This window comes from Bicyclus anynana, chromosome 21 (genome assembly GCF_947172395.1).
Source record: "Bicyclus anynana chromosome 21, ilBicAnyn1.1, whole genome shotgun sequence".
NCBI lineage: Eukaryota > Metazoa > Arthropoda > Insecta > Lepidoptera > Nymphalidae > Bicyclus > Bicyclus anynana.
This window is the reverse complement of record NC_069103.1, coordinates 11,094,492-11,116,799: the sequence shown is the minus strand read 5'-3', so window position 1 is coordinate 11,116,799 and position 22,308 is coordinate 11,094,492. Positions and strand designations below refer to the sequence as shown.

The 22,308-nt window shown below is 37.5% G+C and overlaps 2 protein-coding genes across 2 annotated transcripts; both read right to left on the bottom strand.

Moving 5' to 3' along the window:
* Positions 1-522: 522 nt before the first annotated feature.
* Positions 523-7,289, bottom strand: LOC112046411 (U3 small nucleolar RNA-associated protein 25 homolog). Its single transcript, XM_024083017.2, has 8 exons — positions 6,662-7,289; positions 5,247-5,852; positions 4,561-4,803; positions 2,986-3,260; positions 2,415-2,570; positions 1,501-1,696; positions 1,244-1,420; positions 523-831 (listed from the first exon to the last, which is right to left on the bottom strand). Exons 1-8 carry the CDS (start codon positions 7,094-7,096, stop codon positions 667-669), a joined length of 2,253 nt encoding a protein of 750 aa, XP_023938785.2. The 5' UTR covers positions 7,097-7,289; the 3' UTR covers positions 523-666.
* A 325-nt stretch (positions 7,290-7,614) lies between these two features.
* LOC112046431 (zinc finger protein draculin) lies at positions 7,615-22,178 on the bottom strand. The gene is made up of 10 exons (XM_024083047.2): positions 21,826-22,178; positions 21,451-21,735; positions 20,150-20,300; positions 19,341-19,447; positions 16,725-16,912; positions 15,749-15,876; positions 14,319-14,527; positions 13,456-13,614; positions 12,973-13,107; positions 7,615-12,299 (listed from the first exon to the last, which is right to left on the bottom strand). Exons 1-10 carry the CDS (start codon positions 22,009-22,011, stop codon positions 12,066-12,068), a joined length of 1,782 nt encoding a protein of 593 aa, XP_023938815.1. The 5' UTR covers positions 22,012-22,178; the 3' UTR covers positions 7,615-12,065.
* Positions 22,179-22,308: the final 130 nt, after the last annotated feature.

Below are 22,308 nucleotides of genomic sequence, written 5' to 3'. Positions count from 1 at the left end.
TCTAAGAGCGCCACCTACTGGTAGTTTCAAATAGCAAACACTGTTTCACTATGCCTGTAGATGGCAGCACGCAACACCTGATTATTTTCACACATTCACCAACTCACTCCTTAAATCAGTGTTTCCTAATCCAATTTAATGCGTCCAATCAATAAGCGTGCGTACAAAAGTTTTACTTCAATAATGGAACAGGTACAGTTGGATGCAAACTTTATGACGTCTCGGAAATTAGTTGTGGGTGAAATCAAGATGCGAGAGAAAGGCGCGCGCGGGGTGATGCACCGCTGCCCCGCCCCTACCTTACCGATGATACCTAAAATTTTATGTGCATCTTAACGCATGTCATAAAGTTTGCATCTATACTAATATTGTAAGAGGTGTTGTAGGGGGGCAATCATTGGATAAACCGGAGCCACGTTATTTGTGAGGCTTTATTTTATCTCTGTATTATAACGGAAAAGGGAACTATGCGGGTAAAGCCGCGTGGCACCGGCTAGTCATAGTATAAATGAAACAAGCGTGTGTAATGGTGGCATTCGTGTATTAGTCGCCGGTGACGAACATGTGGAGGGCGCGCTCGGCGGCGGCGGCGGAGCACGCTCGCGCGGCGCCCAGCACGCCCGCCAGGCGCGGCGCGTCGTACCGGCAGTACAGCGCGCTCGTGTATCAGTCGCCGGTGACGAACATGTGGAGGGCGCGCTCGGCGGCGGCGGCGGAGCACGCTCGCGCGGCGCCCAGCACGCCCGCCAGGCGCGGCGCGTCGTACCGGCAGTACAGCGCGCTCACCGACATGTTGCAGTCGCTGCCGCCGTACTTGTTCTGATTGCTCTCCTGTATTAGACAAACACATTTCATTTAATAATAATAATAATAATAATAAACTCATTTACATAAAAAAAAAATGTAATTTTACAAAACAAATTTATTGGTATGGTGTATACATGTACACAGACATACACAACCACAGTATTTATGTTAAGACGCCGGGTAGAAAAATATTTAAATAATTTGATAACACTCCCATACTATCGACCACGTCCAGTCGCGTGCGTCACTCGCAGTTTGGTTCGAAACTAGTCGGGCATACGCCGACAATAATCACATGAGTTTAACTATGTTTATATTAGTGTAACTATACCAGAATACTGTAACTGCATTTCGGAGAAGCGTAACGGTTAACTAGCAGTAGTTTCAGCTCTACCCTCATTTTAAAAGCAAACTAAGTATTTCTAAATCAACTTACCTGCATAAGATTACACATTTCCGAATAGAAATGCGGGTAAGTCGGCAGCTGGTAGAATATTATGTGCCTGATGCCTTTTATCCTTAACCTTCTAAAGAAGTGAACTCTCTCTGAATACAGAAGAAAGTGTGCTTCCGTGTGAAAGAACATGTCTCTAGCCCGAGCTATTTTTGCATCCTGGAAACAAAAGAAGAATTTTGTCAATTTGGTCATATTATAGATTTATGTTTATTAAAAACAAATGAGTCATTAATTACCTTCGAATATTCGCATATCTGTACGAAACTGATGTCTTCCTTCTTGAAGTAATTCCTCAAGCGGACGAAATCGAAGTAGCTCGGCACATAGAGCAGAGTGTGGCTCATGAGCGTGTCGCGTTGCTTCGGCAGGATCTCCTTCACGAAGTAATCAAATCTGGCGTCCACTGATGACAGCGGATTTGTCGCATTGAACCTGTAATAAACGAGCGAGATGTAGATAACATGACTGAAGTAAAACGTCGTTCAAAAATAATTAATTTCTTTTTTGCAGTCGGTTAAAAATGGAAAAAATAAACAATTTACCATCTACGAGCCTCAGGCATAATTGCATCGCAACAGGTTCTTGAAGTGTACAAAAGGGATTGTTTCAAAGTTCTCTAAAAGCGCCATCTACTGGCACTTTTAGAGAATTACATTTTCCTAACGTGCTCATAAACTTATTCCTGAAGTCAAGTGTGTGTAAAGACGATTTACTTCAAAAATTGGATAAGACACGGTACTATTCTTTTTTGGTACCAAGTGATTAAAAAAGTATGTCACTATATTTTATTAAGTCACTATATTATTGAAGTAAAACTTCTGCTTTTGTATACTACTATACACTAGTGCATATATCAGTACGCGTGCGGAGTCTTGCCACTTAAGAGCTGTGGCGTGCACAAGGTTTTTAACTAGGCTATGAACTTTAGGTACAAATTACACAAAATTGAAAATTCCTCCTCCAATACTGGTATGTAATGAATCCTCAGGGTATGGATTGCGTTTATGCATCTCTGAAATGTACGCCAATGCTTAAGAGTGAACTAGAAGTTGGACGACTACTTTATAACAATAGAGTATAGAGTGTTGCAAGCCTAGATAGTGTATAAATATAATAAGGAAAACTATTTCTATGTGTATTATATATATACCTGTGAAACAACTGTGGCACTTGTACTAATACTTGCTGAATGCTGCCCACTTCAGGGAAGTTCTCCACCAGCACCTTGCCGGCGTAGTTCTGACACTTTCTGTTCATTACTGACTTCAGTTCCGGCAGCGACACTGAAGAAAATACCAAGGTTTGCCTGGAGAGACACATTTTCTAAAATAGTCACAACTATACCCAAAACTAATTAAATTACATTTCGAAAATGGGGATATAATGCTTAAATTAATCTACCATGCTGCTTTAATTTAAGTTTTATCACAATATTAATTTGTATTGAAAAAGAAACACTTGTGAAACTACGTGTGTCTACTTTATGTGCGCCGTCCAAAGATTCGCAATCACTCATAATATTTTTTATATTAGATTACTGGTGGACCTGGTCAAGCTTCGCTTTGACTTATGTGAACTTCTTCGCAATCCCTACCTTACCCTGCCCTACTACTACCTTACTCCTACCCCTACTCTACCAGCCCTATCCTTACCCTACCACTACTCCACAAATATTTTCACATTTATAATATTAAGTATGGATGCCACAAAATCCCACTAACCTATAGTATTTTGCCCATCCGTTCACCGCCCAAGATCGGACTCTTGAAAAGTCAGTGCCGTGAGTCTTTTTGGGTTGTAAATGAAAGTGATCCAAGACGTGCAGCAAATGGTCCCAGTTCTGCATGTAGAAGACGTCGGCCTGGTCCATCACCAGCACCTCTACGGAGGCCAGGAAGTCGTAGTCGCGGTCTTCCTCGCCCTCCGCGCCCACTATCATCCTGAGGCCCAGAGGTGATGCTATCAGTATGTCTGATGAGTAGAAATCTGTGTACAGCTGTGAAATACATAATATGTAGACATAGTCATTGTCAACATTTAGAAAAATATTATCTTTGACCAATATTCCCTTTCCTCTCCAATTATTCGGAAACACTGTATTAGGAGTAGCAGTGATGTGCTCAAGGTTTTTAACTAGGGTATGCACTAAACTATTACAGAAGGAATTTTCCACTTTGTAATTGTACAAAGTGGAAAATTCCTTCTGCAATTCAGGTTTGTAAGAAGTCCTCTGGGTAGGCAGTGCATTCATGCATTTATGATATGTACGCCACTGAGGAGTAGGTACAAAAGACCACCCGATCAAACCCGTGTGACCTCTCAGTCCAAATTTACATTTATTTTTTCTGTACTAAAATATATATTTCACAGTATAATATCCAATGGAAAATATTATAATTCTTTCTATACTAAAGCCATATTCAGTGTTCAGTATGTATACACATGTTAGTAAACAAACAAACAAATCAAAAATGATTATGAAACACAGCTAAAACTCACGTGATATTAGGTCGGAGTATGCCAGACTAGTTTGGATCGTGCCGCATTGCAAGAACCATCATGACTAAGGGCTCCGTATGGGTTTGAAATGAGTCGGGCACACTCCAACCTAATATCACGTGAGTTTTAGCCGTGTTTCATAATAATCAATTAAATCAAAAATGTATGGTATAAATTGGTTCGTTTGTTCGTTATCAACCCATATACGGCTCACTGCTGAGCTCGAGTCTCCTCTCAGAATGAGAGGGGTTAGGCCAATAGTCCACCACACTGGCCCAATGCGGATTGGCAGACTTCACACACGCAGAGAATTAAGATAATTCTCTGGTATGCAGGTTTCCTCACGATGTTTTCCTTCACCGATTGAGACACGTGATATTTAATTTATTAAAATGCACACAACTGAAAAGTTGGAGGTGCATGCCCCGGACCGGATTCGAACCCACACCCTCCGGAATCGGAGGCAGAGGTCATATCCACTGGGCTATCACGGCTCTCAATTGGTAGTATAATACAACTAATAATAATTATAATTAACTTGTTTTGTAAATTAATAAAATTGAATTTCATCAATAAGCTTCAAACAACTAGATATAGTTAATATATTTTGAATAAAATTTAAAACAAAAGCAATACATAATTTAAACTAAATAAGTTATGACATGCATTTTCGACCTTCATTTCTAATTTGTTTGTTGGAAAATAATAAACATTGAGTTATGGCTTTAGTATTATTAAATTTGATAGTATAATTTCCTGCATCTACAATATGGCATGATTTAACTTTCAATATTTACCTTCAAGGTTTTTTTAGTCAACGTCAAGCCCAATCTGAATGTATCATCCGTGTTGCCGGTAAACAACAGCTCATAGTCTTCTGGTTTTGGATTTTTAGTGGGCATCAATATCTCTCCTCCGGTGAAGTCATCCTCAAACCTATTCTTGTTCACAACTTGCCCCGACCCTTTGGGTACCACTATATCTATTAATGTCTTCACCACTCTGTATGCTGCATCTTTGAAAGGGACCATAATAAGTACCTGCAACACATAAGATCTTAGAAAAGGATATATTATAATAATTAGTAGTGACCTTGAAAATCTTCCCTATTCTTTCAATTTTCTTCCTAATTGCTAAGAATAAAGAAAAAAAAACTTTAAATAAAAATAAAAACAAAAAAAAATACAAAAAAATTGCTAAGAATTGTATTTTATACAAAGTTCTGCTATAGCAGTTAATTTGTAAGCTAATCTTGTATCACAGAAGAAACATTCCTGCCAAACAAGTCTTTTTTTCTTAGCAGCAAAGATTGAGTTTTTATGCATTGAATTACAATAATATTAAACAAAAATAATATACCAAAACATCATGAAAATGTTGTCACTATGTAGTCAATTATTTACAGACTGGAAGATCTACTTTAAAAGGGACTGGATATCCTTGCCTCGAGAGTTAGTCTCTAAATAAGCAAAAAATTAATTACCTTTGGTCTAACTAATCCCTGATCCTGATAATCTTCTGATAAGTCCTTTGAGTTTTTAGCAATTTTTGCATTGTGATGCAATATTTTAGTTCTAGTTTTTAACATGTGATTCACAACATGGAGGCAGTATGTAAATCGGATTTCATCTGCATTACTGAATGTCCTCTCGGGGTAATATAGATCTTGATAGTTATTCATGATAGACAACAATTCCTTTTGCAGGGGAGTGAATATGTCAGTGAGCTCCAAATCTTTTTTCACTAAATTCGTTTTATTTGCGGATACAATGTTTCCATGAATTTGAGATTTAAGATGAAGTTGTTTAAAATCAACATTGTTTATTGTATGAGGCACTGTTGCTAGAGGTGCATATATTTTCTCTTCCAATAAAGAAAACTTAGGTTTCTGTAACTTCGAAGATGTCACAAGTGGTTGTGGTATACTAATTACTAGATTTCCAAGTGTAGGCCATCTTTTGTGAGTGTTTTTTACTGTTGATGGTGTGTTTGATAATGCAACAATGAGCTGATCTTCTAAATCATATTGAAGATGTTTTGTAAAAGGGTCATTTGAGGTATCCAATTCATTATCAGCTTGTAGCTCTGTCTAAAACATACAAATATACATTCTCATTAAGATTTTCTTACCACCAAGACTCACCACCAAGGGGTTCGACCTCCGCCCCGTTGGTTTATTGTCACACTAACTACTAATACAGTCTTTCCCGACTATTTCGAGGGGAATGGGAATCATGAATGGGTCATATTTAAAAGATATGGCAAATATAATATATAAAAAAAATAATTATAAACCTTTATGCAACCAGTACATATTAAGACAATTAAGGTGCACATGGTCTTGAAGTACACAAAATAGCAAAGCGATTTTGTATAAGTAGTTTTATGAGCATTGTAAGAACTACAACCATAGCATAGTGTGCGCTAAACTTCTGCTTGCTCTATAGTTGCAACACTCCAAGCTGTACAAGCTAAAATCTCACCAGGATATGATTTTGTACACTGCTCGACTCTTAGTGTCGCCATACACGGGCCAAACGGGACAGCCACAAATGCCGCCACAAGAAGCAAGAAGGGGCCACAAAAGTAGCTGAAGCGCGCGACAGCTTGTAGCTAGTGGTCGACACTTGTGGTCGGTGGCTGCTATTTTTTTAACCCACATAAAGTATCATAATCGCGCGAGTGGCGTGTTGCGGCGTTTGTGTCGGCATTTATTGTTATTGTAGCGTGTGGCGGCACATAAAATGTATGAAAACTACAGGAAATATGCCGGTAGCGGCGTTTTGTGGTTGTAGCCGGCGGCCCGTGTGCGTGTGAGCCCTTAGATACACTTCCTGTTCAAAACAATGTTTGAGGCATACTATACAACCTGGTCTGAAAGTAGGTATGTTTACTTACTACAATTTCTTCTGAACTATCTTCTTCATCAGAACTATGAGTGTCAGTATCACTCTCGTTTCTTTCTGTGTCCATTTGTTGTGTTGTGTCGTTCATCTCATCATCGTCAGACTCGTCACCAGAGGTGTCACCCTCACTCTCGGCAATCATTTTATTATTGCCATTTTGTTTGAAACAAGAAACTAGTTGTCCATACGAATCTTCCTCAACTTCTTCTTCACTCTCAGAAACAGGTTGTTGTTTTTGAAACCTCTGTTCCATTTGCCTTTTCTTTGCCAGCTCCTCCTCAACCTTCTGTTTGTCTTTATATCGATTAAATAAAGCTTTTTTATTTTTAGAATCATGTTCTTTATTTATATTATGTTTCTTCTTTTTATTTACGCCTTTGAAGGAACCTTTTCTCTTTTTATTCATGAACTTTTTGCCTCTGCTCATTTTTGCAGTTAAGTAATAAGCTAATTAGATGATAATTAATAATGATAATAGCATTATTTAGGGTATTTAGTACACGGAAATCTTACGTCCTATGTGCAAAAGTATTTTTATTAATTTATTGATAAAATCTCAATAAAAACATTAGTAGATTTTAGGTTATGACCACAGACCACAAATGAAGGTTATGATCACAAACGGCTAAAAAGATATGATGACACAGATCATAGACCAAATAATTGTCATTGTCAGTCTCAGTCCACAGATTAGTCTATATTCCGAGATTGCTTTTACTAACTATGGCTCTGGGTTCTAGCGTATCTAAGAATGATGATAGAAATGATAATAATTTCAACTAACTGTTTTCTGTATTTACACAATACACACACAAACGAGCTTTTTTTTTTAATTTTTGTCTGCTGCTCTAGGCTAATCTTTGGAATGGTTGAACCAATTTATTTTTTATTCTTTACAAGTTAGCTCTTCACTACTTATTAAAATAAAATAAAAAAAAACCTGAATCTCACCTTCAAAGTATTTTATTTATCATATTAACATAATTATAACAATATTATTTAAAATGCAATCAGTGCCAAAACTATAAAAATTAAATAACTGATAAAATCAACATTTTTTAATTATAAAATTGATTAAGTGAAAAATTATAGCTTACAAATTACGTCAAGAACTACTCTCGGACGATATTAATAGACGTTAGTCGACTAAAGAGCACATATTAAGTGCAGTGTTGATTTCTTCACCATACAAATAACATCACAATTACGTTCTCAAGTGGATCGAGCTTTAATTTCCATATTGAGGAACGTCTAAGAACGTTTTAACAGGTCTTAGAGCCTAAGCAGACAGTTTTTTTACACACAAAGAAGTTTTTACTCAAGAAGTTACTCACATACATATAACAAAATATGATGCTTTACAGTATTTGCTGGTAGGGCGGTAACTAGCCACAGTCAAAACGACTACACCAGACTTCAATTAAAAAAATATAAAATCCTAAATTGCTTCGACCTGGGAATCGAATCCAGGACCTCTTTATACAAAATGACATAATTTCTAATTGAGACAGTCTGTCTGTTTAGGCTTGAAAAACGCTAGTGTGGTCTTAAATATTTTAAAATAAAACAGTAATAATTATTATGAACACTGAACAGCATGCTATATAATTTTTTTTTCAATTATTTCATTTAAATCAATCAAACTATGTAAATGTGACATAATTTATAACAAGTATTTCTTTGATTTCCTTTAGTAACATAAAATCTTCTTTAATATATAAAAAAGATGTTGGCCAGGGTCAATTTTACATGAGCCTTTCTTTAATTATTATTATTTAAACACTATAAAAATAACTGTAATGTGAAACATTTCATTGATTTTAGTTAATATAATATAACTCGAATAAAATTTATTTCATAAAATTTACATAAAAATTACATGATTCTCATATAAGTCAATTTCACGATAAAGGCACATTAAGCATTGCTTGATTTTCTTTTTAGATGGAAATTGATCTGTTAAAATTCTTAAAATTACACTAACAACTAATTCTTACTGTACCCGTTACAAATATAATATAATGGAAGAATAACATAATTGTATATGATCGAACGATATTTTATATTATAGATGTGTTATGTCTCAATGATAATTTTATGCTATAGATCGGTTACGTCCCTACAAAATCACCGCAAAAAGTGATCTGAATAATAGGCTACAAAACTGAGCGCACACATGCATAATTTTATCTGTAATTCAATTATTTATTTATGTGTATATAGTTTTTACACTTCCTGAACACTCAACTCGACATTGTAGACGATATATAGATATTATTTGTTTAAATAACGTTCGTTGTTGCCCACAATTAACGTTGAGATGTGGAAATTGCCTCTTTTGAGCGCCTCATTTTTCATGAACTAGTTACACATCTAACACTATTTAACATCATTGTTACGTGCCTACAAAATCTGAAAAAAGTGATCCGAATTTAGCACAATCCACTGAGCACAATTTTGTGTTTACTTACAATATATATTTGTGTATATATATAGTTTTTACACTTCCTGACCACACAACTCGACTTTGTAAATAATATTTAGGTATTATTTGTTTAAATAACTTTCGTTATTAAGTAAGCGACTTAATAAAATTAAGACAATTATGCACATTTGTCCGCCTCAGTTTTGATGCGCTATTGCCATATCTCTAGTATAAAATATCATTGATGTGATCTAAAACATTGTGTGTATGACAAACACTAACATGATTCCATATTTGTATTTAAACTATACCCAACCATATTATTATAATATTAAACTTAATAATAAATATTCTATATCTCCCACCAGAGCAATGATAATAGTATGTATAATACCTTATACTATTAACTGCCGTCTAAAACACCAGCCCCCGTAGCCAAGTGGCAAGTCGATTCTTTTTCTACGATCGCTAACGCTTCGAAAACTGGAAAGATGTATAGGATTCACATTTGCTATCGACTTCGGTCACGTGATCAAGATCTGTCTGTCCCATACATTTCTCTATATAGAATAGAATCGACTTTTCGATTAATATAGAGAAATCTCGATTCTCTATAGAGAATCGAGATTTCTCTATATAGAATAGTATAGAATCGACGTGCCACTTGGCTTGTGGGGCTGGGCCTGTAGCCATGTGGCAAGTCGATTCTCTTTCTACAAACGTTAACGCTTCGAAAACTAACAAAATGTATGGGAATGACATTCACTATCGAAAGGTCACGTGATCAAGTTGTCGATCGGAGCTGTCATTCGCATACATTTTGTTACTTTACGAAGCGTTAGCGTTTGTAGAAAGAGAATCGACGTGCCACATGGCTACAGGCCCAGGGTACACCTCGTTCACAGACATGTCTTTTATTTTTATTAACTTAAGTTTACTCTAAACTAAAACAATAAGTTACTCTAGGTAATGATTTGATTGATAAACATATTAATAACTTAAATAAAATATTTAATTGTGATTAATTATTGCTTGTCTATGTCCATTAGCCCTAAGTTAGCGTCCCCCGACATATCGAGATGAAGACAAATCTCGACCAATAGCGGCGCATCTAAAACATCGCTCTGTTCTTGTTTGAGTTGGGATCAAAGAGGCAGCGATATACATGGTGCTCGGGAGTATTCCATTGGGGATATATTCTCTAAGGAAAATTAATTAAAAATGTCTAAGAAACATCTGTTCTAAAATGAATAGTTTCGTAGTGAAAAGTATTTCTTTTGTAAATAGATTTTAAATTGTGGCCCTTATATATGCGATATAAGCCTTATATTATGACCTAGCCAAACTTATTCATTGATAAATATCATGAAGTAGCTTACTAACGAAGTTCGGAGTGCCAGTTGCAATATCTAGTCGATATCGACAGTCTTACCACTACGATTACGTATTTAAAATTGCAAGAATAGATAAAGAGGCTTGTGTTACATGGATAGCTGGAACTATTTGAATTACTTTGTATGAAAACATTGAAATTTTTTTTGTTAAAAAAAAATAGTTATGCAGTTTTGCTCCTATAAGTGGACTTGTCAACACCCTCAAGTTATGGGAATTACTCCCGAGCACCCTGTATAAATTCCACTGAAGAGAAAAAGTATTGTCGACCAATAGCCGGTCGAAAATAGATTCTACAGATGTAGAATAGGAATATTTTATTTTGTCATAATATACATAATAACAGAACAAAAAATAACACTGTTGAGGCAAAATATGAATGAACTTTTTTATGAACATAGCTTTCATCACAACTAATAAGTAATTACCTTACACTAGTTACCTTATTACGGCGAATTGTTCTAAAGATTACATAATAGTCCTTCACTAGTCCTAAGCATAAACCCAACTACAGTATATTTTGTATAAATCGTAATAAAATATAAAATTCACTTATCAATAAGTTTGGAAAATCTTGTGTGCTTCCTTGATTTTCCAAAAAAAAAACACCATTTTTATATTTCATTCATGTATTTTTGGTATTGCAGTGCCACGTTTGAGCTTACCTAACTTGCCAGAAAGTGGTTGATTTTATTGCGAAATCTTTGCGGCATTTGATCATCGTCATGGCGGACATTTGCTGCAGAATTGTTTGATTTATTTCAAATTTTACAATCCCCAAAAATGTATTAGCTCTCAACGCACCTTCTCGTCTACCCTTCATGATTATGATTTTTCGGAAAACAGACATTATGTTTACATTTCATTGATATTATTTTGGCATTACAGCGCATTTACAAAGCTCGATGCGTGCCACGACAAATTTCGTAAAGACAAAAGGACATGTCGACCAATAGTTATCATCATCATCATCAGCCCATATTCGGCTCACTGCTGAGCTCGAGTCTCCTCTCAGAATGTGACGGATTAGGCCAATAGTCCACCACGCAGACCCAATGCGGATTGGCAGACTTCACACACGCAGAGAATCAAGAAAACTCTCTGGTATGCTGGTTTCCTCACAATGTTTTCCTTCACCATTTGAGGCACATGATATATAATTTCTTATAAAATGCACACAACTGAAAAGTTGGAGGTGCATGCACCAGACCAGAATCAAACCCACACCCTCCGGAATCGGTGGCAGAGGTCATATCCACTGGGCTATCACGTCTCATAAGTTTTAATGCAAATGCTTGTAGCTACGATTGATGACTGATTTATTAAGTCTATGCGGCTTAATAGTATGGGAGCCGAAGAGAAAATTTTTGCAGTTACTCGAGTGCAAGAGATGAAGTTATGGGAGTATATTTTGCACATTGTTAAGTATTTCCACCAAGTATGAGCCCTTAACATTGGTGGGTACATTTAGGGCAACCACGGCCAATAAACTGGAAATATACTTCGCATTGTTGCGTTAGGACGTTTCCGGTTCAGCCGCTATTGGTCGACAAAGTCTTTTTCTCTTCACGGGACCTACTTAACTTGCTTGCGTCAGCTCCGCGGCGTTCTGCTCGTCCTCATCGGAGACCTGCTGCAGGATGTGCTTGATGATCTGGTCGATGGTGTGCGTGTCCATCATGCGCGCGATGTCCTTGTCCTCGATGACGTACAGGAACAGGTGCTTGGCGTTCTCGCGCAGGCGCTGCACCAGCGTCCACTTGTCGCGGTCGGCGGCGCGCGCTCCGCAGTTCTCGATCACCTTCTCTAGCACCTGTTCATCATCATCATATCATCATCATCATCATCATCATCATCATCATCATCATCATCATCATCATCAACCTCAGACTATTTACATGAAGTCTGTAATTTTCTAAGGAAAACGAGTTTAGATTTTATACAGTAAAACCCGCCTAAGACGATCACGCTTAAAACAATTTCTCGGATAATGCGTCATTTTATGCCAGTCCCTACAACTTGTGACATGTTTTCATACATTTCCTAACGCTTAATACGATTCGTCATCCTGTTTAATACGCCTACATGTCACACACGTGTAATTCCAATTGCAACAAATAAATTACATCAGATAAATCAGGACATCATAAAGGTCTTTAAACAAGGTTGGAGGACAAGACTAATACATAATATCTTAAAGAACTGAAAAACCCTGACAGCAAACGACCCTTGACATGATGCGATTCTAAATTTTGAAAATGCAGTGCACAAGTAAAATTTAATTGAAATTTTCGTTATTACTAATGCATCAAAATCTTTTTGTAATACCAGAATAAGTGATTACTTTAGTAGCATAATTAGGTACACCAAAGACACAAATTTTTATAACTATGTATGTGTACATTAGTTATATTAATGAAACGAAAATGAAATGAAAGAAAAATATTGCTAAATAATCCAAGAGTTTCAACAGTTCTATCACATACCACATCAATAGATTCATCCGGCCATCCAAAGCACTCCAGCATTTCCTTGTCGATGAGCTGCATCAAGAGCTTCCTGAGACTTTGCGCCAGTTCTTCCTCAGACATCAAGGGCGACTCCTCTTCTTGCAATTCTTCCTACAAAAACAAAGAACAACTTTCAAAATAATAAAACTTTTGGACAAAATAGTACAATTACTCATATTATTCATAGAAACTACTACTTTATTTTTCTGTTCAAGCAATTGCATAATCTTGATTGCACACTCTGAATCTATAATTTGAATACATATCTCAAAAAGTACTGAAACAATTTTGATGAAATTTGATGATGATGATGATGATAATGATGATCACGACGACGATGATGATGGTGATGATGATGATAATGATGATGATGATGACGACGATGATGATGACGACGATGACGATGTAGATGACGATGACGATGAAGATGATGAATGATGATAACCGAAGTGAACGGACCTCCCTGGCAGCCTCCTCGCCGGGCGACATCTCGCGCAGGCCGCCGTACAGCACGCCCTCGCCGTACCCGCTGATGATGCGCTCCGACTCCGCGTCCAGCACGTTGAGGATCGACTCGATCTCCGACTTGCACACGCGCTCCACGCTCACCACGGAGCCCTGCGAACGATGGATTTACTTTATGAAGTAAAACTTTTTCACACACATGTCGGTATAACGGGTTAACATAAGAAGAGGATTTAAAAAGCTAACAACAATTATTCAATGATAACATATCAGGTCTAGCAATTCCTACTAAGAATTTATAACCTTGAGTGAAGTCCCGGACTTGTGACGGTTGTATGTAGGGTTAAAGAAAGAAGAAGTCTTAAAACTACTTAACACTTCCCTTCTCCACTCAAGTTATTCTCTCCGCCTTCTTAGCACTCGGCCTCCCACTAACACCTAACTTACGGAACACTTCATACTTTCTCGGGTTGTCGCGACCCAAGCCAACTGTAATCGGACGAGGCTTTTAAGATGCGTGCTGCCATCTACAGGCAGGCAAGGCAGTCAAACAGTGTTTGTTATTTTAAACTATCAATAAGATTACCATTGTATCATTAATCCCTTTTTGTACAAGGACCTGTAGCATGAGTGCGTACGTCATCTGAGTCTCATACATAGCGCTTTGTTTTTAATTTTTGAAAGAAGCCTTACTTCAGTCGTACGGTTTACATTCGTTTATTATTTCATTTTTTCCTTTGAGTAGCTCGGCTCTGGTGGTTGAGGTGCTCGCCGCGCGCCCTCTGTTCTATGTCGAGGGAGGCCTAACCCTGTAGTGGGCCGTTAGAATAAGCTGCTAATGAATGCAGCACGCTCACCAGCACGCGGCGCACGTGCTCCAGCCGCTCGCGGAACACCTTGGGGTGCGACTTGCGCACGTGGCGGATGAGGTGCTCGCCGCGCGCGTAGGCCCGCGCGCGCACGCAGTACATGCAGCGGCGCGGCTTCTCCAGCGCGTGCGTGCTGAGGTGGCGGCGCATGTTCGTCTCGTTCTGGAACCGCTTGTTGCACACCTCGCACTTGAACGCTGTAACGTTTTAGCTGTTTTTTATATATTGCGTATTAATTGATTATGAAACACGGCTAAAACTCACGTGATATAAGGTCGGAGTATGACCGACTAGTTTCGAACCCATACAAGGCCCTTAGTCTGTATGCTGGAAGGCGGAATTTGGTGTCTATTTAAATGAGATCTGACTGTAACTCGAATTCGCAATAAATATAATATGTATTTTGATTGATTGAAGTTGTAACTTTCATTTATTTACTTGCAAGCTGGACTAATAGATTTTTTATTATAAGAAAAAATTTGATACCTTGGATTACATTGTTCCAATTTAGGAAGTCCGCCATATTGGATTTAGACTGACGTCATTTAATTTTTCAAATGATTCTTAGAATGCCTTTTTATTTGAAATGAAGAAAAACTATTATTCAAAAATTTTACTACACAAATTGCCTAAGAACTATTATTGTAGTGGCCTCCACTACCTGAGCAAAGCAAGACAATTTGATACCCATATTTTAGATGCGATTATAAAAACTGTCTCTATAGAATTGTTGTTTCATAGTTGTAATGACGGCCTCCGTGGCGCAGTGGTATGCGCGGTGGATTTACAAAACGGAGGTCCTGGGTTCGATCCCCGGCTGGGCAGATTGAGATTTTCTTAATTGGTCCAGGTCTGGCTGGTGGGAGGCTTCGGCCGTGGCTAGTTACCACCCTACTGGCAAAGACGTACCGCCAAGCGATTTAGCGTTCCGGTATGATGTCATGTAGAAACTGAAAGGAGTGTGGATTTTCATCCTCCTAACCTAACCTAACCTAACAAGTTAGCACGTTTCCATCTTAGACTGCATCATCACCTACCATCAGGTGAGATTGTAGTCAAGGGCTAACTTGTAAAGAAAAAAAAAAAAAAATCGTGTTTGTAGGTTAAAGAGCTCCTTAAAAATACCTTTAGGTGTAGTTGGGTTAGGTTTAGTGAGTAAAAACCAGACAAAACTTCTAGTTTAGTATAAGTTATATACCAAATCTAAGTTAGTTTTCCTCAAAAAAGACAGACAATTTTGTTTGTGAATGACGGAATTGTTCACCTTTAAAAAAAAAGTCCGCGACAAAAAATAAAAAATATGTCTATCATATGTGTACAATTTTACGAAATTTTAACTATGATTAATCCTTAGTTTTACACATTTTGTTGGACACAATATAAGTGACGTTATCCTGGTATGTTAATCCTGGACTTACGTTCATAATGCAGTTTCAGGTGTTCTTCAAGGGAGTCCTGGTTCTTGAATCCCTTTTTGCTGAACTCACAGTCTACAAATGGGCATGACAAACCATTAGTCCTGTGTTGGTTTTTGTGAATTATTAATCTGTAATGAGATACATTCAGGTGAATAATAATCACATATTCTCGTAAAATAAAACAAACCATACCATATATACTTTGTCTACTTTTGGAAGTTAGAAGTCAGACATTAATGATAAAAATTACTCTGTGAGGTACAGGGATGTAACCATCAACCAATAACTTCCCATTTTTGGGTTTTTCTTACTGAATAGCTCCACAGTAAAGTGTTCTCATCACTGAGAGGTTGTCTCATCACCGACTGCTTCACCATTGTCAAATCCACTTTAGTCTCAGTCTTTTCCGACCAGTTGAAGGGGAACAGGAATATTTGTCATATTTCATAGATATGGTAAATCTAGGACATCAAGCGGGTTGCGGGGAGCGGCTGGATGCTCGCAGCTCGAGACCGTTTTGTTTGGAAGTCCATGCAAGAGGCCTATGTCCAGCATTGGACGTCCATCGGCTGTTAATGGTGATGATGGTAAATCTATACTAATATTATAGAGGTAAAGTTTGTGGTGTTGTAATCTCTGGATTTATTAAACAAATTTTGTAAATACTTTTACCACTGGAAACCCACGTTGTTTGTGAGTGAGTGAGTGAGTGATATTGGCTATTACCGCGAACGGGAACTACGCGGGTGTGTAAGTATTTAAAACTAGCTGACCGCGCGCGGTTTCACCCGCGTGGTTCCCGTTCCCTTAGGAATGCGGGGATAAAATATAGCCTATAGCCTTCCTCGATAAATGGGCTATCTAACGGTGAAAGAATTTTTCAAATCGGATCAGTAGTTCCTGAGATTAGCGCGTTCAATCAAACAAACAAACAAACTCTTCAGCTTTATAATATTAAGTATAGATAAACATTTACTTGGCCTCAGTCTTGAAGGTGTCCCCGCAGGTGGTGCAGCAGTGGCCCGAGTGGTTCTTCATGTGGCGCTGCAGCTGCACCTTCTGTATGTAGGAGCGCTCGCACAGCGGACACTTGTGCGGCTTGTCCGGCACGTGTGTGAGCACGTGGCGCCGCATCACCTCGATCGTGTACGTGTTGTAGCCGCACTGCGCGAGTGTGTGATCACCTTTAGTTATTGTATCTCACCTTCGTACGGCCTTATGTATAAACATGGAAACTAACATGGGAGACTAACATTCCAAGGGACAACAGTATAAAAGTGAATAAATATTATGACCTAACAAATGAACTAAAAATGGATGTCGTTAATATGTACGCCATAGAAGTTGGTGCGAGAGGATTACCAGCAAAATCTCTCTATAACTTGCTTAAAGACCTCTGCAGCTAGTATAGATTAGAACGGGTATCCACAGCTGTTCTAATAGGATCTTACCAAATTTGGCTAAGTAGGGAAAATAACACAAGCGGAGGAGGTGAGTGTTAATTGGTTCTCAAGGAATTCCTTAAACCTACATCCAGATCACAAGTCCTGGACTTTGCGCAGAGTTTTCAAAGTCAAAGAGTCAAATGATTTAGTGATCCGGTACAATGTCGTGTAGAAACCGAAATAAGTGTGGATTTTCATCCTCCTCCTAACAAGTTAACCTGTTTCTATCTTAGATTGCAATATCATTTACCATCAGGTGAGATTGTAGTGAAGGACTAACTTGTAATGAATAAAAAAAATATTTGTTTGCCACCATGCACCAGACACTTGTCTTCATGGCAACATTTCTCTAGAGACCCTTGAAGTTATTTATCTTTAATAGGATCTTAGAAAATCTTGGATAGGGTGCCTCTATCTATACTAATATTATAAAGAGGTAAAGTTTGTAAGTTTGTAAGTTTGTCACATTTTTTAAATGGGGTAATCTTCGGAACTACTGGTCCGATTTTAAAAATTCTTTCACCAGTAGAATGCTACATTATCGGGGAGTGCTATAGGCTATATTTTATATTGGTATCATATATATTAGCCGAGTTATCACAGTTTTTGTCATACAGGTCGGACTGAAAATCCTCTTAAACAGACTTATTCGCATGCGCTGCCTTAACTATTGTGTAAAATTGAAATTAATGTATGGAGAATTTATGTATCTTTAAAAGTTCTACAAAAAAGTCTATACTAATATTATAAAGAGGTAAAGTTTGTAAGTTTGTAAGTTTGTCACATTTTTTAAATGGGGTAATCTTCGGAACTACTGGTCCGATTTTAAAAATTCTTTCACCAGTAGAATGCTACATTATCGGGGAGTGCTATAGGCTATATTTTATATTGGTATCATATATATTAGCCGAGTTATCACAGTTTTTGTCATACAGGTCGGACTGAAAATCCTCTTAAACAGACTTATTCGCATGCGCTGCCTTAACTATTGTGTAAAATTGAAATTAATGTATGGAGAATTTATGTATCTTTAAAAGTTCTACAAAAAAGTCCGCGACACCATATATCTATCTTCTATATATTAACAGATATAGTACCTTTTGTGTTTTAAAAATTATTAATTTTATATACTTAGGTTTACGTCATTATTTAAACAACTAAACTTTAATCCTTATTAAAATAAATTATTTAATAATCACAAGGATATTACGGAGATAAGATTTGCCCTTTACAGTATGTTAATTACTTAAATAGTTTCGGAGATAATACAAAATTTCTAAAAGACGCAGAAATTCCGCTATATGACGCCCGGCGCTTTTATTTACATAGTTCCCGTTCCTGTGTGAATATGGAGAAACATAGCCTATGACACTCGCAAATAACGTAGCTTTCTATTGGTAAAACAATTTTCCAAATCGGTCCAGTAGATCCAGAGATTACCTCCTTCAACCACACGAACTTTACCTCTTTATATTATTAGCGTAGAAGTCTCTATTTCCCTTGGTCACAACTCTCGAAGGACTGGACCGATTTTGCTAAGGGTAGGAGTAAGATAGAGAACTTACAGGGTAGGGTAGGGTACGGGTAGGGAAGCGTAGGGGTAGTGTAGGGGTAGGGTAGGTTTAGGGCCGGGTTTAGGGTAGTGGTAGGGTAGGGATAGAGATAGGGTAGTGGTAGGGTAGAGAAACGGGTATGATAGGGAAGTGGTAGGGTAGGGGTAGGATAGGCGTGAAATAGGGGTACGGGTGGGATAGGGGTAGGAAAGTGATAGGGTACGGGGAGGGTAGGGGTAGGGTAGGGTAGATGTAGGGGTTGGATAGGGTAGGGTTAGGGTAGTGGTAGGGTAGGGGTAGTAGTAAAGTTGACATCGAAATTTACGCGGACGAAGTCGCGGGCGTCCGCTAGTACCTAATATTTTGGTCATAATTTTTTTTTCTTATTTTAAAGTTCAATGAAATGTATATGATGTAATTAATAAATAATGTGTTTATTACATGACATGTCCACTTACCAAAGCAGAGTTTCTCCAATTAGCAGCTTTTTGACACAAGAAATATAATTACTGATTTTTTTACAAACAACAATAAGAACAATATTATACTATTGTATTTTATACTAATGTAAATCAAATAACTGTTTCAACATACCACATCACAAGCATATTTCTTCTCCCCGTGTATCTCCAGATGTTTAGTCATCGCCGCACGGGAGCCCGTCATTTTTCCACAATAATCACATTCCAGCTGGAGGTTCTCTACAGGAAAACAAATTAGTAACTTTACAAGTGTTAAGGGGCACATAAGACAAATCAGAAATGTAAATAGTTATTGAAGCAAATCTTCTTCATGCACATTTGGAATGAGGACCCTGAGGTTTCATGTAGGATGGTGCAGGTGACAGTTTGTTTCACTCTTGAAAGTTTGCCACAATTCACCATAATAGTAGTAGAACTAATGACAGAGCACTGTTCACTAAACAAACACCTTTCGGTTCTATGTATAACCGATAGTCCCCTGTGCAGAGCATGCATGGAGGAAGAAGAAACCCCGATACATGTTTAGATGCAAAGGTATATCTGAACAACGTGTGTTCAGCGACCTGGGCAGCTAAGCTTCTGGAGAGAGGCCGAATGGCTGGAGTTACTCCAGCGAGGACCAGCACCAAATGGACGTACAATACCAACCCCTAGTGGCCAAGTGCAGAATAGACCCAGAAAAGAAAAAGAATAGTAGTATTATGAATGTCATACAGGTGACTGTCACCATACCCATGTTATGAAAAACATTAACACATAAAAAGTAAGACAACATGAAACAGTGCAATGGAATTTGGTTCTTATTAGAGTGAGTGAGAATCTCTTATAAGTTGTGTATATTATGCATATTATGTGTAATATCATTTTATTGAAGAAGTGTTATTTCTATTAATAACTAATTTACATTATTCTAAAACTTACCTATGTGAAACTTCTGTGTGTGTAAAATCAACTTGGAGAAGTTTTTGGTGCTAAACTCACAATGTTTGCAACTGTAATCTAATCTGCTAATGTGTTGCAGTCTGAGGTGCACCATCAGATTGTCTTTCCGCGTGAAAGAAGCATCACATATCTGAAAGTAAGAAAAATTACTCTTTGAAAACATCATACTAGCGGCCCCAGTCAAACTTCGCTTTCACTAATGTGAACTTCTTACCTACCCTACTCTGCTCTACCACTACACTAAAGAAGTAGCCTATGTCACTCTCCATCCATTCAACTATCTCCACTTACTTACTCTTACTCTGTCACTCTGTTCTGCCGTGAAAGACAGAGAAACAAACAAACAGACAGTCAGACACACACTTTCACATTTATAATATTAGTATGGATTGACTTAAATTGTTTATATGTAAATTGTAATAAAGTAAAAAGTTATGTTACTGCTCTTTATATGGAAAGAGTGTTATATAATAATAAATAGCCTTTTAATCTAAACTGCCTTTGGTATACATAAATTATATGTTTAAAACATTTATATTATGTCCCTCCGTTCGTAGTGTCATGCATGTGCTTCCACTGCACCCTGTTGTGTGTGTTGGGTTTGGATTGTTTTATAAAATTATATTTATTTTAATGGTGCTCAATGTAAGTCTCATAATCTAGTATTGTATGTTATTTCTTATCTATTCATTATATATCTAGCCATTTAGAGCACATAAGCTGTTGTACCTGGTCATTATAATCAACATTTGACAGTGGATCAACCTGCAATGGAGCAGCCTGAGTTGTTTTGAATTTGAAAGCTTAAAACAACAATTCTACTCCAGTGCAAGTTCTCTACTATGCACAGTGAGCCTTTAAAAATATGCTAGTTATGATCAATAGAAATTTTACACAGTAGTCTGCTCTGAAATTGCAACTTGCTGAATGGCACATGTGCATAATAGAACAGCTGCACAGATGATAATATAGGCACATTATGCAGATACACTTTCTCTTTAGAGCAATGAGACAAATATCTTAGCAATTGATGGATTCACTGTGCAGGTCTTGGAGAGAGAAAAACTTAGAGCAGAGCCATGGACTTGTGATCAATAGGTGTAGGGTTTAGGAATTCCTTGACAATCGGTTAACACTCCCTTTCTCAGCTCTTTTTGTTTCTCCTGCCTATTCAAATTTGGTGAGATCCTGTTAGAATTCACTAGAATTTTTATGAAATTTGGCATAATTTACAATTATAAACTATTTGGATTCTAATTGAAATTTAAATCAATACTCACTTCACAAGGAAACAAATTGACATTTTTGCCGTCGCAACCCTTCTGCTTCATATGTCTAGCAACATGGGAGCGTCTCACAAACTTTGTGCCGCAGTGCTCACACTCAAATATTTCTCTCTGGTGAATCAACTCTACGTGTCTGGTAAGGACCTCATCGTTTGGGCAAACAACAAAGCACTGTTTACATTTGATGCTGCCTGGAGTCCTTGAGTGTTCATTTTTGAGATGGTTTTTAAAGTTTATCTTTAGTTTAAACTTCTTGTTGCATTTAGAACAGTTGTAGGTCTGAAACGAAAATAGATGGTATTGTTCATTGACAAACTTAAAAATAATTGATGTAAAATACATGAACGATAATTATCAAACTGGTCATACCGTATCTCGTTTTTGTGCGGACTGCAATACCGATGTCTTGCAATATTGCAAATGAGCTTTGTACTGCTTGGGGGAGTCGTAAACCTCCTTACAAAATTCACACGCTTCGGAAACATCATCTATCTTATTTTTGATTTTGTTTTTAGAGCCTGGAGGTCGTCCTACTTTGTTAATCTTAGGAGGCATTGTGTAAAACGCATTTATTATTTAGTTTGCTCCTTTCTGAGACGTTTAGTTTAACTTTTTACGAGACCTCACTATTTAGATTGATATTACTTTCACTCAGGCGCTGTAGGTACACTTTTTATGACATGGCTCACCAAGATAAACGTCAAATGAACCACCATGACACCAACATGACCAAAGACTATAAAATCACCATGGACAAAACAAAATCATGTCATAGACAAAAATTCTAAAGCTGACACCACAGACGTCAAATAAAGGCTGACACATAGACCAATGACCAAGTAATTGCCAATT